The sequence below is a fragment of the Coregonus clupeaformis genome, chromosome 36 (assembly GCF_020615455.1).
Source record: "Coregonus clupeaformis isolate EN_2021a chromosome 36, ASM2061545v1, whole genome shotgun sequence".
Classification (NCBI taxonomy): Eukaryota; Metazoa; Chordata; class Actinopteri; order Salmoniformes; family Salmonidae; genus Coregonus; species Coregonus clupeaformis.
In genome coordinates, this window is record NC_059227.1 from 12121244 (window position 1) to 12140715 (window position 19472).

Below are 19472 nucleotides of genomic sequence, written 5' to 3' on the forward strand. Positions count from 1 at the left end.
CCCGTGTAGCTCAGTTGGTAGAGCATGGCGCTTGCAAAGCCAGGGTTGTGGGTTCGATTCCCACGGGGGACCAGTATGAAAATGTATGTACTCACTAACTGTAAATGGCTCTGGATAAGAGCCTCTGCTAAATTACTCAAATGTAATACTGTACTGCTGCTTGATCAGCCGACCTGCGTGGCAGTAATTAGTGATTTTATTGGAGGTGCCTAAAGTGGATTTTGGCGAACTGAATGATTGTATTTTAATTATGTAACAACATTCCGACCTTGTTTAGCATTGTCTAGTCCAAATCTGGCATGATTCCACTATTTGTATGCGTTTGCATCACTTTCAATTAGGGACTTTTATTTTGAAGTCAAACCACAAATTCCATTGTTGCTAATCGTTATTGCAGTTAGCTTCATGTATATCACGGTTTTGTTTTTCTCGAACACGGCCACAGACATAACTGGTACGGATGAGCAGTTATGCTAGCTAACGGACATTTTGTATTCCAACGAATTTTCACCTGTTAAACTGGAGGTTATCGTATTTCCTCAGTTTTGTCTGGGAAAGCTACGTACAGTAGCGAACGAGACACCATCTTGCATGTGATTTGGAGGGCGGCTAGCTAGCTAAACTAGTTTGTGTCAGACGTACGATGGCGAAAGATCTAAAAACTATGTTCATACGGTGTTGCGGGTATTTGCAAGACGCACACCATGTAGCATCATTTCAAAAGCTATGTGGTGTCCAAGGCACATTCCCAGTCAAACTGATCAGGAAAGAATGGGAACATGATATTCATTTAAACTGTGCCTGCGTGAAACGCCACCAGGACCAAAGTGGAAACAGCGAGGAACATGTTGCTGTTGGCGAACAGCAAATCGAAGGTCCTCGGCAAAGAAAAAGCGTAACTCCCGGAGAACAACATAACGACTGTTCAAACGACCTGCAAAATGGAACAGCTCTGGTGTCTGGGATGGGGGAGACAACCGAACAAGAGATCGTCTCCCATGAGGAAAACAGACAAAGTAGCGGCTGTAGAATGACTGGGTACCCGTCCAAAGCGGTCGAGAGTGACAGCGAGAATGGGGACTCTAGGGTCAAACCTCTTCGCCGAAACTCACTGACTGGCGATGTAGGCCAGGAGTTTATTATTCACAATAAGTTCCTATTCTACCTTTTCACATTCGGGTCCGAGCTTGGCAACGAGATGTTCTTCCTTGTTTTCTTCCCCTTTCTAATTTGGAACGTAGATGCTTTTGTCAGCCGGCGTATCCTTGTGGTCTGGATTTGGAATCTTTTCCTCGGCCAATCTACCAAAGACATTGTCCGCTGGACGCGACCAGCATCTCCGCCTGTGGTTAAAGTGGAGGTGTTCTACAACTCAGAGTACAGCATGCCATCAACGCATGCCATGTCCGGGACCGCAATCCCTTTCTCTCTCTTCCTACTCACGTATGGACGCTGGCAGGTAGGCTATGCATCAAACCTTGGCTATGGTCACCATGTTTTGAAACTATAATATGTTTACAAACAATTGAGTATATTTTGGGATTCTGATGATAGTTGAACTAAACTCATGAAACATTTATCCACCTCATTTTCGAACGATTTTAATTTAAAACACGGACTAAGTCAAGGAGTATGAATGCGTTCTGAAGGCACTGTAAATATATTCAAATGTGTATCCCAACGCCCACACACGGTCGGACTGAGCATTTCAGTGGCCGGAGGAGGCTCAGGGAAATAAATTATGACCAAATATATTTTGGAGTTACATAAAATATAAATAAACACAGTGATTTATTAGACAAAGTGATAATTAAAAAAAAAAGACTGCATGGGGGCTTTAGCATTAAATGGGGATAAATAAATAAAACCCATGGAGTGGCTACGGGATACAGCGTTTCTGTATTCCAATTTGCCCAGGCTAAAAATACGGATATTAATGCGCATGTGCAGGATTGTTTTTTTTAAAATGTTGCTGAGTGCGTACTCTGCTGCCTTAGTAGCTGCTGTGCTCTCCGCGGCGCCCTCTTCTTCATAACGTTTGTCTGGTCACTGGTGTAGCCTACAAACTTCATGTTGTACACAAAACTGTTTGATCTATTGCATTCCATGCCTCAGTAAGCATAAGCGCGATTCACGCATGACTGTAAGTCGCTTTGGATAAAAGCGTCTGCTAAATGGCATATTATTATTTTATTTTTTATTTAAAAAAATCATGGTATTTTTTTCAGGAGGAGAGTAGGCTACATGCAGAAATGTCTGTCCCTACTAAAATAAATCTTGGTCGACGAGAGTTGTCTGTTCTTTCGACCGATTGGTCGAAATGTTTAAACGTACAGTACCAGTCAAAAGTTTGGACACACCTACTCATTCAAGGGTTTTTCTTTATTTTTACTATTTTCTACATTGTAGAATCATAGTGAAGACATCAAAACTAGGAAATAACACATATGGAATCATGTAGTAACCAAAAAAGTGTTAAACAAATCAACATATATTTTATATTTGAGATTCTTCAAAGTAGCCACCCTTTGCCTTGATGACAGCTTTGCACACTCTTGGCATTCTCTCAACGAGCTTCATGAGGTAGTCACCTGGAATGCATTTCAATTACATTTACATTTTAGTCATTTAGCAGACGCTCTTATCCAGAGCGACTTACAGTTAGTGCATACATTTTTTTTTTTTATACTGGCCCCCCATGGGAATTAACAGGTGTGCCTTGTTAAAAGTTAATTTGTGGAATTTCTTTCCTTCTTAATGCGTTTGAGCCAATCAGGTGACAAGGTAGGGGTGCTATAAAGAAGATAGCCCTATTTGGTAAAAGACCAAGCCCATATTATGGCAAGAACGGCTCAAATAAGCAAAGAGGAATGACTGTCCATCATTACTTTAAGACATGAAGGTCAGTCAATCCGGAAAATTTTATGAATTTTGAACGTTTCTTCAAGTGCAGTCACAAAAACCGTCAAGCGCTATGATAAAACTGGCTCTCATGAGGACCGCCACAGGAAGGAAGACCCAGAGTTACCTCTGCTGCAGAGGGTAAGTTCATTAGAGTTAACTGCACCTCAGATTGCAGCCCAAATAAATGCTTCACAGAGTTCAAGTAACAGACACATCACCATCAACTGTTCAGAGGAGACTGCGTGAATCAAGCCTGAATGGTCGAATTGCTGCAAAGAAACCACTACTAAAGGACACCAATAAGAAGAAGAGACACAAGCAATGGACATTAGACCGGTGGAAATCTGTCCTTTGGTCTGATGAGTCCAAATGTGAGATTTCTGGTTCCAACCTCCGTGTCTTTGTGAGACGCAGAGTAGGTGAACGAATGATCTTCCCACCGTGAAACATGGAGGAGGTGTGAGGGTGCTTTGCTGGTGACTCTGGCAGTGATTTGTTTAGAATTCAAGGCACACTTAACCAGCATGGCTACCACCGCATGCTGCAGCGACACGCCATCCCATCTGGTTTGCGCTTAGTGGAATTATCATTTGTTTTTCAACAACAGGATAATAACCCAAAACACACCTCCAGGCTGTGTAAGGGCTATTTGACCAAGAAGGAGAGTGATGATGCTGCATCAGATGACCTGGCCTCCACAATCACCCGACCTCAACCCAATTGAGGTGGTTTGGGATGAGTTGGACAGCAGAGTGAAGGAAAAGCAGCCAACAAGTCCTCAGCATATGTGGGAACTCCTTCAGGACTGTTGGAATGGCGTTCCTCATGATGCTGGTTGAGAGAATGCCAAGAGTGCAAAGCTGTCATCAAGGCAAAGGGTGGCTACTTTGAAGAATATAAAATGTATTTTGATTTGTTTAACACTTTTTTGGGGTACTACATGATTCCATATGTGTTATCTCATAGTTTTGATTTATTCACTATTATTCTACAATGTAGAAAATAGTAAAAATAAAGAAAAACCTTTGAATGAGTAGGTGTGTCCAAACTTTTGACTGGTACTGCGTATTTTTCTATATATAGACACCCTATGTGTTTTATTACAATCAACTATATACACTGAGCTTGTCTGATGCTTTAAGCACACTGTTTGATAAAATAATTAAGACATACAAATGACTCTAGAGGGAGTCCGACCACAATTGATTTAATTGTGCTGGGCTCAGACTTTCTGCGCTACAGTGCATTCGGAAAGTATTCAGACCACTTCACCTTTTCCCGTTTTGTTACGATACAGCCTTATTCTAAAAAGCCTCATCAATCTACACACATTACCCCATACTGACAAAGCAAAAGCAGGTTTTTAGAAATTTTAGCAAATGTATTTAATTTACATAATTATTCACACCCTTTTACTCAGTACTTTTTTGAAGCACCTTTGGCAGTGATTACAGCCTCGAGTCTTCTTGGGTATGACGCTACAAGCTTGGCACACCTGGATTTTGGGAGTTTCTCCCATTCTTCTCTGCAGATCCTCTCAAGCTCTGTCAGGTTGGATGGGGAGCGTCGCTGCACAGCTATTTTCAGGTCTCTCCAGAGATGTTCGATCGGGTTCAAGTCTGTGCTCTGGCTGGGCCACTCAAGGACATTCAGAGACTTGTCCCGAAGCCACTCCTGCATTGTCTTGGCTGTGTGCTTAGGGTCGTTGTCCTGTTGGAAGGTGAACCTTCGCCCCAGTCTGAGGTCCTGAGCACTCTGGAGCAGGTTTTCATCAAGGATCTTTCTGTACTTTGCTCCGTTCATCTTTCCCTCGATCGTGACTAGTCTTTCAGTCCGTGCCGCTGAAAAACATCCCCACAGCATGATGCTGCCGCCACCATTCTTCACCGTAGGGATGGTGCCAGGTTTCCTCCAGATGTGACACTTGGCATTCAGGCCAAAAAGTTCAATCTTGGTTTCTCATGGTCTGAGAGTCCTTTAGGTGCCTTTTGGCAATCTCCAAGCGGGCTGTCGTGTCTTTTGCTGAGGAGTGGCTTCTGTCTGGCCACTCCACCATAAAGGCTTGATTGGTGGAGTGCTGCAGAGATGGTTGTCCTTCTGGAACGTTCTCCCATCTCCACAGAGGAACTCTGGAGCTCTGTCAGAGTGACTATCGGGTTCTTGGTCACCTCCCTGACCAAGGCCCTTCTCCCCCGATTGCTCATTTTGGCCGGGCGGCCAGCTCTTTCTGTTTTTTATTATTAATACATTTGCCCAAAAAATATATATATATTTTTTTGCTTTGTCATTATGGGGATTTGTGTGTAGATTTAGTTTTAAAATTAAATGTAGTCCATTTTATAATAAGACTGTAGCGTAACAAAATGTGGAAAAAGTTAAGGGGTCTGAATACTTTCCGAATGCACTGTATGTAAAATAAGAGTGCCTGTGTTGTCTCACTCTCCTCCCTGCTGCAGCGACCACCACAGAACATCAGCAGTGTTTATCACGCTGTCCATGTTGCTGAAGCTACAACATAATCCTTCATTTGTTTAGGAAACACATGTGACAGCAAAATGGATGCGGAGGATGTGAAAAATAAACTCAAAACTGGGGAATTTTTACTGGTTACGCAGAAGGGAAATGGGAAGTCAGATGTGTGGAAGAAATTTGACTTAGTTGTGGAAACTATTGGAGATAAAGAAAATAAAAGATGGGTAAGGAGCAAGCGCTGCGTGCATATTATGTGTGCCAAACAGGTGCTGTTAGATTACAATATCTTTTTTTTCTGACGGTGGTTATACAGGGCTGCTATACTAAGCCTACTAATGATAATGACATTACTTATTATTATAATGATGATCATAATAATAATTGTAATAATAATGAGATCAATAAAAAAGTGGGTATAGGAGCGAGAGCTGCGTGCATATTATGTGTGACAAATGGGTGCAGTTAGATTAATATTATTTTTGGTTTCCTCACTTTTCTTAGACGATTAAGGCAAGGGCTGTTTTCTCGTCTCCTCACTCCGATGCTGCCTCCGCCACTTTGTTCTCAACACCAATATGCTGTTTAACTTTGCTATTATGCACATAGCAACATGGTCTAGGAAAAGACACCAATTCAACAGCGCACTGATGTTTCAGAACCGTGGATAGTGACTGCTATCCAACATGGGAGAATGCTTTTTTATTAGTGTTGCACTATTGTTCTTACATAATATAACCATATACAATGTCAATAGCACGTCTTAGTGATGGCCTGTGCCATCCCCCCCAATTGCGACTGACTGCTCGACTAAAGAAATCTCGTTCAACCAACAGCCTATCGACCAAACAATTGACCAGTCGACTAAATTATGTTTTACATAAAATACATTATTTACATGTTTGTACAAACTTTGTTGTCAGTATTGCAAACATAAGTGCGACACAAACAGGCAGTCTACCGATTTCATGTTCTTAGTTGCTGAGTTACATGCAGCTATTTACTCTCGCCACAATGTCAGCATATGGCATAACTATGGCACCGGGCAACGTAAAAATGAACTCGCCCATTGTCAGACTCTTTTTACTGGTCCGAATACATACTCGGCTGCCTAGAACGTTCGGCTGCCCAGAGGTGGAACGCAGCAAGACACGGATAAGCAGTCTAATTAGCAATTGAATGTTATTATTTCATCATCATTGCAGACATTGACTAAGCTGCGCAGGAGGCAGACAGGCAGTCAAGTAGTGTTCTTTTTTCAGGAACTGGCAACAAGTATAAAGATTAGCCTACACCAAACAAAATGTGTCCGACGTGTAGGGACTGCATCCTGCATGTCTAACTGCAATATCCGTTACTACAGACAGACAGAAGGTTGTAACCTTCATAATATATGTTTTGGAATGTTCGTTCAAATCGCTGCTGAGATTTTATTTCAGCTGTTCAGAAATACGAGGCGGAGACATACGCTATATCGTCATGGTTCAGAAAAGGGGGAGTAAAGAGCAAAACATGAAGGGAGGGGGAGTGTGAGCAGCAGCTACGTTTAGTGCCTAAAATAACACATGCTCATAATGTGATCTGTATGCTTAGATTTAAGAAAGAGGTTTCCAGGGAGGTGAAACTCCGTAGCCACGGCCTATTCAAAAAAATATTTTAAAACTGAATGTCTAGAATGAGCATTATGATACATTTACTACAAAATTAAATGGCAGCCATGTTAGCTCCCCCTTAGCATTGTTTAAATATTCCCCATGTCATGTTATGTAATTTAATGTTTAGGATTAGAACAATATTCAAAAAGTTGGCCTAACTCTCTGTAGCTTAGTGGGTAAGAGCGTTGTGCCAGTAACTGAAAGGTCGCTGGTTCTAATCCCCGAGCCGACTAGGTGAAAAATCTGTCGATGTGCCCTTAAGCAAGGCACTTAACCCTAATTGCTCCTGTAAGTCGCTCTGGATAAGAGCGTCTGCTAAATGACTAAAAAGAAATTGAAAATAAATAAATATATGGCTCTGGGTACACTTACCCTAAGGATGTTAAAAAGCAGCTTTTCTGTGTTGGAATGGTGTGTGTGGGTGTACCCCAACAACAGAATGTGTGGGTGTATACCGGTCAATAAAGGGGAACTGCACCTGCTTATTTGGCCTTGTTTTTTGGCTTGCTCCTCAAGAAATGCTGGGGTCCATGACAGAAGCCAACCCTTAGTTGGCTTGGGGGTGTGATTTGATATGGATGTTTCTTGGGTGTGTCCCCCACCACCAGGACACACCCATCTGTCTGAACCTTGCCCGCAGCTGTTTCACCCCACTCAATCCAACAAACAAACCTGCAGGTTGAGTTCAATAACTACAGGCAGATGTATGGTGATATGCCGGAGTAAGCTTTGAATAGGTCAGTAGCCTACTGAGTAATATGAGAAGAATGCAATTGCTGAACTTATGTAGATATTCTAAACTAAGTGTTTTGATAACTTTCAAATGTAGTAACAGGTCCATGTAGAATAAACAACCCTTTACATAGTACCATAGAAGCAGTGTTCTGCTAATATAACAATGTGCAGCTTTCATTGTCATTCCCAGCCGATACAGATACTGTGCCTATCTGCATTTTGTCTGGTGGTAATGGGGCTACCTTGGTAAACATGTCAGTGGTCATATCTTCTTGTGTGGTTTCCCGTATACAACAGAAGTTCCCTGATCCTCGTGCAGAATACACAGGGTATCGACTAATACCATTCATTTCAATAATTAATAAAAGAACATACACGTAAAAGTTGTCAAGTAAAATTGTAATGTTAGTGTCAGGTCTCTCTCCATTCAGAGACGTCAGCATCAAGCCTGTCAATTGGTCAGGATCACATAACATGCATCTGTGACCACATACACAGTCACTGTTGAAGTTTGAATAGGTCAGACTAAACCTAACTAATTTGTGTCTCCCCATCGACAGCCATTGGTGAGCAGGCAAGAGGTGAGGCTAGAGATTAGGTTTTTGCCAGCGCCCCATTGATGGGCATGGCAGTGTAGATCAGCTCCTGGCCCCTCATCAAAGATACTGGTCGTTCACACACAAATACAAACACACACAGAGCACTGATTACATTATCAATGGTGGTTATGATTAGCATGGTGGAACCAACCAGTGGTGTAGTGGAGGGTATACACAGGTATACGTCGGATACCCACTTATGTTTCAGTGGACATTGCATACATTTACTTCATAATCCCCACTGATCAAATCAAACTGTATTTGTCACATGCGACGAATACAATAGGTGTAGACCTTACCGTGAAATGGTTACTTAGAAGCCCTTAACCAACAATGCAGTTCAAGAAAGAGTTAAGAAAATATTTACCAAATAAACTAAAGTAAAAATAAATAAAAAGTAACTAAATAAAAGAACAATAACGAGGCTATATACAGTGGGTACCGGTACCGAGTCAATGTGCGGGGGTACATGTGGGTAGGGGTGAAGTGACTATACATAGATAATAGACAGCGGGTAGCAGCAGTGTAAAAACAAATGGGGTGGTCAATGTAAATAGTCCGGGTGGCTTGGGGGTAGAAGCTGTGAGGGGAACGGCACCTCCTTACCTTCAGGCTCTGATCAGACCCTACACCCAAACGAAGGCACTACGTTCATCCACCTCTGGCCTGCTAGCTCCCCTACCTCTACGGAAGCACAGTTCCCGCTCAGCCCAGTCAAAGCTATTCGCTGCTCTGGCACCCCAATGGTGGAACAAGCTCCCCCACGACGCCAGGACAGCGGAGTCACTGACCACCTTCTGGAGACACTTGAAACCCTACCTCTTTAAGGAATACCTGGAATAGTATAAAGTAATCCTACTTCCCCCACCCCCCATTAAAAATAAATAAATAGGTGGTTGTCCCACTGGCTATCATAAGTTGAATGCACCAATTTGTAAGTCGCTTTGGATAAGAGCGTCTGCTAAATGATGTAAATGTAAAGGTACCTAGCTAGCAAACGTTAGCTTTCCCAAGTGTGGCTTACAGCTAGCCAAGAAGATCCATGATCTCTCCTGGCGAAATTGCTTTGAAAATGATTTTCTCAATACTCTCACCACTTGAGCGCTTTCCATAAATAAAGATAACTGTAAACAGTAGTGTCATTTCAAGTAATTTATTATAGTTAGCTAACTACAGTGAGGGAAAAAAGTATTTGATCCCCTGCTGATTTTGTACGTTTGCCCACTGACAAAGACATGATCAGTCTATCATGTTAATGGTAGGTTTATTTGAACAGTGAGAGACAGAATAACAACAAAGAAATCCAGAAAAACGCATGTCAAAAATGTTATAAATTGATTTGCATTTTAATGAGGGAAATAAGTATTTGACCCCCTCTCAATCAGAAAGATTTCTGGCTCCCAGGTGTCTTTTATACAGGTAACGAGCTGAGATTAGGAGCACACTCTTAAAGTGTGTGCTCCTAATCTCAGCTTGTTACCTGTATAAAAGACATCTGTCCACAGAAGCAATCAATCAATCAGATTCCAAACTCTCCACCATGGCCAAGACCAAAGAGCTCTACAAGGATGTCAGGGACAAGATTGTAGACCTAAACAAGGCTGGAATGGGCTACAAGACCATCGCCAAGCAGCTTGGTGAGAAGGGGACAACAGTTGGTGCGATTATTCGCAAATGGAAGAAACACAAAAGTACTGTCAATCTCCCTCGGCCTGGGGCTCCATGCAAGATCTCTCCTCGTGGAGTTGCAATGATCATGAGAACGGTGAGGAATCAGCCCATAACTACACGGGAGGATCTTGTCAATGATCTCAAGGCAGCTGGGACCATAGTCACCAAGAAAACAATTGGTAACACACTACGCCGTGAAGGACTGAAATCCTGCACCGCCCGCAAGGTCCCCCTGCTCAAGAAAGCACATATACAGGGCCGTCTGAAGTTTGCCAATGAACATCTGAATGATTCAGAGGAGAACTGGGTGAAAGTGTTGTGGTCAGATGAGACCAAAATCGAGCTCTTTGGCATCAACTCAACTCACCGTGTTTGGAGGAGGAGGAATGCTGCCTATGACCCCAAGAACACCATCCCCACCGTCAAACATGGAGGTGGAAACATTATGCTTTGGGGGTGTTTTTCTGCTAAGTGGGCAGGACAACTTCACCGCATCAAAGGGACGATGGCCGGGGCCATGTACCGTCAAATCTTGGGTGAGAACCTCCTTCCCTCAGCCAGGGCATTGAAAATGGGTCGTGGATGGGTATTCCAGCATGACAATGACCCAAAACACATGGCCAAGGCAACAAAGGAGTGGCTCAAGAAGAAGCACATGAAGGTCCTGGAGTGGCCTAGCCAGTCTCCAGACCTTAATCCAATAGAAAATCTGTGGAGGGAGCTGAAGGTTCGAGTTGCCAAACGTCAGCCTCAAAACCTTAATGACTTGGAGAAGATCTGCAAAGAGGAGTGGAACAAAATCCCTCCTGAGATGTGAGCTAACCTGGTGGCCAACTACAAGAAACGTCTGACCTCTGATTGCCAACAAGGGTTTTGCCACCAAGTACTAAGTCATGTTTTGCAGAGGGGTGAAATACTTATTTCCCTCATTAAAATGCAAATCAATTTGTAACATTTTTGACATGCGTTTTTCTGGATTTCTTTGTTGTTATTCTGTCTCTCACTGTTCAAATAAACCTACCATTAAAATTATAGACTGATCATGTCTTTGTCAGTGGGTAAACGTACAAAATTAGCAGGGGATCAAATACTTTTTTCCCTCACTGTATATGGAAAACAGTGTCTGTCTTCTCATTTTGCTGCAAAAATGTGACTGACTGCCGACAGTTGTCACTGTGCAGCGCAAGTGAAAAGTGAAAACTACTTAAACATCCAGGCACCGGTTTATTTCCGGACTGGATCAAATGTAAAACGTGAAATAGTTCAGATTGTGGTCTCAACATTACAATATCGAGCATGTGAGCTCAGAGATGTGTGAAGTTGTGCAATTCAATCATAACTTTGAACCCTTTCAGATTTATGGAATTATCCAAATATTCCAAAGGAGCATGTTGACATTTGATCATGCCTCTCTTAGTGTTATATTAATGATCCAAAATCTATTCTGACCAAAATGTTATTGCATATCATTTCATGATGTACTAAGATGTTGTATAAAGAAAGGGAAACCTGTCACCTTTAAACATTGCTTAGGCCTAGCTCAACACCCTTGCCTTGCCTCCTTTCATTAAAAATGACTGATTTCCAGTTCAGTAGTTTGGTCGTGCAAAGTATCGAATTATCCAGTGAAAACAGAGTGAAACATTTGTGGCTGCTTACATATTGCACAATAGCCTGCTGTTCAGTGCTGTAGGCTTACTGCTTGTACATTTGCCCCGACAGTCCTCCCCCATATGCTAGCAAGCAGTCTTACTGGCTCAGTCATATCAGGAGAGATGTGTTGTGATCCCCTCTTAATGGGAAAAGAAAAAGTGGCTAATCTCAGAACCAATACATGACTGTGATAATGAAACAGCCTGTTCTCTCTCTTATCTCTTGTGTAATTGAGCCAGACTCAGTTCAGCAGGTTTAAAGAGTGTTGATCCAGCGAAGAGAAGTTAGCATCTCCCTGCAGTTTTGGGTGAACGGTAGCCTAGTCCGTGTGATGGGTTGAGCAGGCTTCTGTCAAATTCTGGCCCCACACATTACATTTTACTCATGACATTGTCAATGGCATTCAACAGAATAAGGCCTTCTACTCCTCTCCATTTTTATGGTTCTATATTATCAGTTCGGTTGACCGATCAGCACAGAAATGGATGCAATTTGCTTAGCCTATTTGGTCGAAATATAGCAAGACTTTTGCTTCGTATTCTGATTTACAGTAGGCCTGTTTCAGTATCATCTAGGCCAGGAATGGGCAACTCCAGTCCTTGGGGGCCTGATTGGTGTCACACTTTTGCCCCAGCCCCAGCTAACACTGCAATAATCAACTAACCATGATCTTCAGTTTAGAATGAAATTAGTTTAATAAGCTGCTAGGAATTGAGAAACAGTGTGACACCACTCCGGCCCCCTAGGACTGGAGTTGCCCATCCCTGATCTAGGCCTACATGACCCCTACATCTATTGACCTGATTCTTGACCACTGCTGCCCCTGCAGTAAAAACCATACCACTAAGGGACAGACAAATGTACTGGGGGTCTTAGAATTAACTCAAAATAATGTTTACGACCACAAATAACAGTAACTATAGCGACCCTGTGTTTATAAACGTGGATATCGACTTTGCCACTTCAGCATGCTTTTGTGGCACAGTCGATGCCACGCAGGCCTACGGGCCAGAAGGTTGAGGGTTCACCGACCACCACAGATGAGCTCACTCTCCCTGCCTGTTTCATTACACTACGATCAGAGCCGGCTGCAGACAATGATCAGCTAGGGGGGAATCTGATTTTCAACATTTTGATGCCATAATTATATAAATTGTATGGAACAAATTTTCCACCGATAGGTTTCTGTGCCAATGCACTACACAACCAATAAACAAAGCATACCGACTTTGGGCACTTCAATATCATGGTTTGCGTTTTCAACACCACAATAAATAGACTATGTCAATCTCGAAAATACATCTCTCCCTACCTTGTATTGAAGGCTTGGCTTGACAATCTCCGAATGTCATTCAACTTTTTGGTGTTTTGTAACAGATGTCTCTTTCCATTCATCAAATGGTTGCTGCACAGTTTGGATTGATTGATTGATAAAATAAAATAAATGTCAGTAAAATATATATACATATATATCACAAAGATTTTTTTAAGTGAATGGGATTGCGCAATGAAGTCGGACTTATTTCCATTGTGGTCCCTATATTTTACATAAATACATATACAATTACATAGATAGACACATTACAGAGGTTGAGATGCTCAACCTCCAGATGAGTTTAAGGGGGGAGTATAAGTACAATTCTTACAAGCTTGTTTGGCAGGTAGCTTATTCTTTAGATGTTTGGGGCTGCTGGTGAACCATGATGTGCAGGCATAATCAAAGGGACACTGGACTAGCACATTTGCCAGAGTCTTTATGGTGTCTATAGCTAAGTTTCCATCCAATTGGCGACAGATTTTAATGTGAGTAGTCTAAAATCTTCAGAGTTTCCTTCAGAAAATGTAATTTTCCAGACATTTGAGAAATTGAATGGACATCCATATGCATTCAGATCCAACCAGCCGCAGCCAGCACCTCAATAAATGAGGGATGTTGGCCAAATGAGCCACATTTACGTGTCCTTAAAAACAACCTATATCAAATTACAAAAACACTATTCCTTGTTTCGATGTGTAGCATATGCAAAACTTTTATAGGCAATTTTTTTTGAGGGGGGTTTAAGGCTAATTTCCTAAAACAATAATTGTCCATCTCACGATTCAGCTGTCAGATTTTGAGCACTAAATGTATCAGGGCTTAGGTGTTCACTGTATGATATTCCTATTTTAACATACATACATAGTGCATTCGGAAAGTACTGCCCTTACCTTTTTCCACATTTTGTTACGTTACAGCCTTATTCTAAAATGAATTAAATAGAAACATTTCCTCATCAATCTACACAAAATGCCCCATAATGACAAAGCAAAAACAGGTTTTTAGAATCCTTATTTACATAAGTATTCAGACCCTTTGCTATGAGACTCGAAATTGAGCACAGGAGCATCCTGTTACCATTGATCATCCTTGAGATGTTTCTACAACTTGATTGGAGTCCACCTGTGGTATATTCAATTGATTGGACATGATTTGGAAAGGTGCACACACCTGTCTACATAAGGTCCCACAGTTGACAGTGCATGTCAGAGCAAAAACCAAGCCATGAGCTGGACAGAATTGTCCGTAGAGCTCCGAGACAGGATCGTGTCGAGGCACAGATCTGGGGAATGGTATCAAAAATGTCTGCAGCATTGAAGGTCCCCAAGAACACAGTGGGCTCCATCATTCTTAAATGGAAGAAGTATGGACCCACCAAGACTCTTCCTAGAGCTGGCCGCCCTGCCAAACTGAGCAATCGGGGAAGAAGGGCCTTTGTCAGGGAGGTGACCAAGAACCTGATGGTCACTCTGACAGAGCTCCAGAGTTCCTCTGTGGAGATGGGAGAACTTTCCAGAAGGACAACCATCTCTGCAGCACTCCACCAATCAGGCCTTTATGGTAGAGTGGCCAGACGGAAGCCACTCCTCATTTAAAAAGCATATGACAGCCCGCTTGGAGTTTGCTAAAGGGCTCTCAGACGATGAGAAACAAGATTCTCTGGTCTGATGAAACCAAGATTGAACTCTTTGGCCTGAATGCCAAGCGTCACGTCTGAAGGAAACCTGGCACCATCCCTATGGTGGTGGCAGCATCATGCTGTGGGGATATTTTTCAGAGGCAGGGACTGGGAGACGATCGAGGGAAAGATGAACGGAGCAAAGTACAGATAGATGCTCCAGAGAGCTCAGGACCTCAGACTGGGGCGAAGGTTCACCTTTCCAAAAGGACAATGACCCTAAGCACACAGCCAAGACAACGCAGGAGTGGCTTCGGGACAAGTCTCTGAATGTCCTTGAGAGCCCAGCCAGAGTCCGGACTTGAACCCGATCGAACATCTCTGGAAAGACCTGAAAATAGCTGTGCAGCGACACTCCCCATCCAACCTGACAGAGCTTGAGAGGATCTGCAGAGAAGAATGGGAGAAACTCCCCAAATACAGGTGTGCCAAGCTTGTAGCGTCATACCCAAGAAGAATCGAGGCTGTAATCGCTGCCAAAGGTGCTTCAAGAAGGTACTGAGTAAAGGGTCTGAATGCTTATGTAAATGTGATAGTTCAGTTTTTTATTTTAATAGATTTGCAAAAAATTCTAAAAGCCTGTTTTTGCTTTGTCATTATGGGGTATTGTGTGTAGATGAGGGGGGACAATGGAATCAATTATAGAATAAGGCATTAACGTAACAAAATGTGGAAAAAGTCAAGGGGTCTGAATAGTTTCCGAATGCACTGTATATACGTACAGAAGGAGGGTAATTCGTTAACTTTCGGTCTGAATATTTTTGTATGAAGAGAAGCAATATATTGTAGGAGTAACTGGTAGGTTTTAAAACGTTCTTCCTCACCTCAAGTTCAACTGTCAGTCAGTTGGAGCACCGGTGCGCACTGCCTTCAAATCATAGGCCTGCAGAAGGTAAAGCTTAATAATAGCCACACCATACCAAACCTTCACAAACGTTTCAAAAACTTTATTAGGGTAATATCAAAAGTAAGTCAAGCCATTGTTTATAGGGAAAATATGAGCAGAAGAGCAAATGTAAACCAGGGGAAAAACGCACAACCCCCCCAAACCCCCCCCCACCCCAAAAATAAAAATAAACACACAAACCTCCCCTTTGGCCAAAAAAAGTTGGACAACCCTCCCCTATTTTGGACCATTTAGATCTATCCCTAACCAGACTCAAAATAAATATCTTAATGTTACAAACATCACAACTTTTAACTTTCTGTAATCATTTTATATACAAATGTCAAACATATTAACATCCGTCTGCCAAATAATCTTTCTATAGATTACATTGGGGCTCTGCCTATTAATCTATACCACATCACTAAATTATTGATGACTAAATTCAGGATGTTTTTTTTGAAGGGGAACAGAGACAAAAGCAAAGACCTCTTGGGGAAAAGCTGCAATGTATATGGCATTAAAATGCATGGTTCATTGTTAATCATCACTTTATTTTGCGTAGGCCTATTCTGATACTTGGAAAGTGTCTCATTACTGTACATTTTTGACAACAGGGCTATTCAATCCTGACCCTCGAAGGCATTGTACAACTTGTTTTCTTTTCTTCCTTGTAATTAGTCTAATTGGTCAATAAATTACTTTCCTTGATTGGCCTGATAGTTCTCTTACCGGGTTTCACCATGGACATTAAAACCAGTAGATAGTGATAACGCTGACGTCATCCACGTATTCCTATGTAAAACTCCTGATGTCGCGTGAAGCTGGAAGTATTTGAATTTGAAGCGCGCCATATTGCTAAATGGCACCCAAAAATTGCTAAGGATCATGGTGAAAATAGCCGTAACTAGCAAAGGATCATGGTCGATGTAGTCGTTTTCATCCTGCCTGAAAGCCTCTTCGTAGCCTGCTGGCCTGTGATTGGTCTGTGTCAGCACGTGGTCCTGTGTGACGACAAATGTAGTAGTCAGAATGGATCACTATTTAATTAAATCTCGATTGGTAGAGAACTTTGAAAGAATTCACTGTGGAGATCGAACTTGATCATGATAAATTAATTTTAGAGCCTAAAACAGCAATTGGCCGATTGAAATGTACATAGGCTTTCTTTCTAGGGCAGACCAGGGCTTTTGGCACCGCTAGGTTGCTACTCAGTAGCCGACCAGCAGAGCTCGTGACTTCACGCTCCAGAGCGGACACTGGGTTTGAATCGGACCCTGATTTAATGAATTGCCTAACCTAATGAAGGATTACATTTTACATTTTTAGTCATTTAGCAGACGCTCTTATCCAGAGCGACTTACAGTTAGTGAATACATTTTTTTATTTTTTTACTGGCCCCCCGTGGGAATCAAACCCATAATGAACAACCAATAGGCCTACTGCTGTGGCCCTCCAGGACTGTAATTGAATAGCTTTTACACACTTGAGATAGAACACTGTAAATGTGACTGATTGGTATTCAGCTTGTTAAGCACAGCTAATGATATGTATAGGTAAACCTTTTAAATCATTAATGTGAACTATAGTAACCCCCCTCCTCTGTTTCCCCTTTTGTTGTCCTTGCTCACAGTACCCTTTCCTGTTTGGCTTGAGTGTGGCCATCTGCTGGAGTTTCCTGGTCTGTGTAAGCAGAGTCTACATGGGCATGCACTCTGTCCTGGTAAGTCAATTGTATTTTAGACCAAAGAAGAACCTTTCTTGAAATATGAGGGTGAAAAACATGCATTCTAAGAAATGTTTGTACATTTGTTGTTGAAGACATTCAAGGTTTAACCTGCAATCCAAACCGAATCCATGCTCCGTTTCACGATAGTTTCACCTCGTGTTTTCCATCTTGCCATGCCTTCATTGAAACACTTTATTCTATAATAGGATCTCTATGTTAATAGGTTTTTCATACTGTGTTTGTAGTGCTTTGGGCACTTTATAAACTAACGTATTATTATTATAACCACCACACAGAATCAGACACAAATGTAGACTACCCTCTGTCCATTTGCCTCAGTGCATATTCAAGTCGGGCTCAAAATACACACTGCCGCTTCAGGAAAGAAAAGCCCTGTACCTGACTCGCTTTTCCAGTAGTTGGACGTTTACAGGAGTTTACATCGTCTTTTGAATGTCATGTGAATAGATATTTTTTGTATATATCTCGGCCATTTTAAATTCATGCCCCCCTTGACTTTTCCTAAATACGTATATTTAACACACTGACGTTGTTAGAATGTCTATCACTAACTTAATTTGTGTTATAAGTAGTTTTAGGAGGACATTTTATTCCCCCCCCCGCCCCTCCTTCACCCAACAGTTGCCTACCCAGCTGATAATGACCCATCAAAACTACACCTAAACTACATCGAAGCTAATTTTACACATATAGATGTAGACTTAAGACCAGATTAAATTGACAGTCTGATGGTTGACAATATTATAAATTGTCAAATTGTGACTGATGAACAGCGCAGCGTGTGTAATTGACACAGGGAACAGAAGAAACAAAAAGCAAGTCCTTCTACAGAGTCGCATGCAGTCTTGATTTCTATATATTTATTAATTTTTTTGTACGATTTTATTGTCTTTTATAAACAATACAAAACATACACACGACAACATCATACAAACATCAACGACATCACACCTGCCACATGGCCTGAAACGACACCATTTTGTTTCTCTCCGTAGCCCACACACTTGAATATTTAAATAATAAATCATTAGATTTTTCCATGGTGTTAATGATGGCCAAGTTTTTAGTATCTGTTTTTTCAAGATGAGTGATGAAGAGAATCATCTTGTGGTCCTCTGTAGCTCAGCTGGTAGAGCACGGCGCTTGTAACGCCAAGGTAGTGGGTTCGAGCCCCGGGACCACCCATACACAAAAAAAAAATTTATGCACGCATGACTGTAAGTCGCTTTGGATAAAAGCGTCTGCTAAATGGCATATTATATTATTATTATATTATTATCCAACCCATCAGGTATCTCACTACACCCCCATATGCCATGTCTTGAAATATGCAGACAGAAAGATTAAAAGTAACTTTACATTGTAATACTTCCGACAGCCAACTTTCCAGCCCCGCCCACAACTTCCGAACCTTATAGCATTCCCAGAAAACATGGATTATTCAGTCATTATTAGTTTTACATTTAGAGGAAAAATCCACCCAAAACCACTCATTACTATAATTTACAGTGTTAAATAACACTGTCAGAACAATATTTTTTGTGAACAAATGTTTCATTTTGTCGTTATAATAACGTTGGTAGCAACATGTGAAAATCGTTGTGGAAATCTGTTGCAACTCAAGTCGACTACAAAACCCACAATGCAATGCTCTCTGTATGGGGTGGCTCTAACTACACACAATAATACCAAAGTCAATATCAGCATGTGAAGTAGCTAGGTAGGTGTAAAATTGCCTTAACAAACTGCACTATCAATTTAGGCGTCTACAATCTCACAATGTTCAACCTGCAGATCGGGGAGTCTGACATGATTCCCCCAAAAATTTTTTTAATAATATATAAATAACAACATTATAGGATTTTAGTTTTTGGTCCAAAAATCACCAGGAATTCAGCTATAAATTACTTTAATTTAGGAAATCTGTTCACCAAGTATACCCCAAAATATATTTTTTAAAGAGACATGATCATGTCTCAATATAATCGAGGCATGAAATGATTGTATTTGAAAATAACTATCTCTTAGTTGTGGTCAATTTGCAGGGTACGAATTATTATAATTATGTTCCGGCCTCCCGACCATCCGCTCTGACAAAAATTTGCCCATGGCTGAATCTAGTTGCCTACCCCTGCTCTACAGCTTGATAAGATG

The 19472-nt window shown here is 41.6% G+C and overlaps 1 protein-coding gene across 1 annotated transcript in view; it reads left to right on the forward strand.

Moving 5' to 3' along the window:
- The first annotated feature begins 376 nt into the window (after window positions 1-376).
- Window positions 377-19472, forward strand: part of LOC121552384 (sphingosine-1-phosphate phosphatase 1) — a 32604-nt gene continuing 13508 nt past the window's right edge. The window contains exons 1-2 of the mRNA XM_041865270.2: window positions 377-1459; window positions 17202-17291. Of these exons, the coding sequence (XP_041721204.1) occupies window positions 644-1459; window positions 17202-17291 (906 nt within the window). The 5' untranslated portion in view covers window positions 377-643. The remainder of the gene's footprint in view (window positions 1460-17201; window positions 17292-19472) is intronic.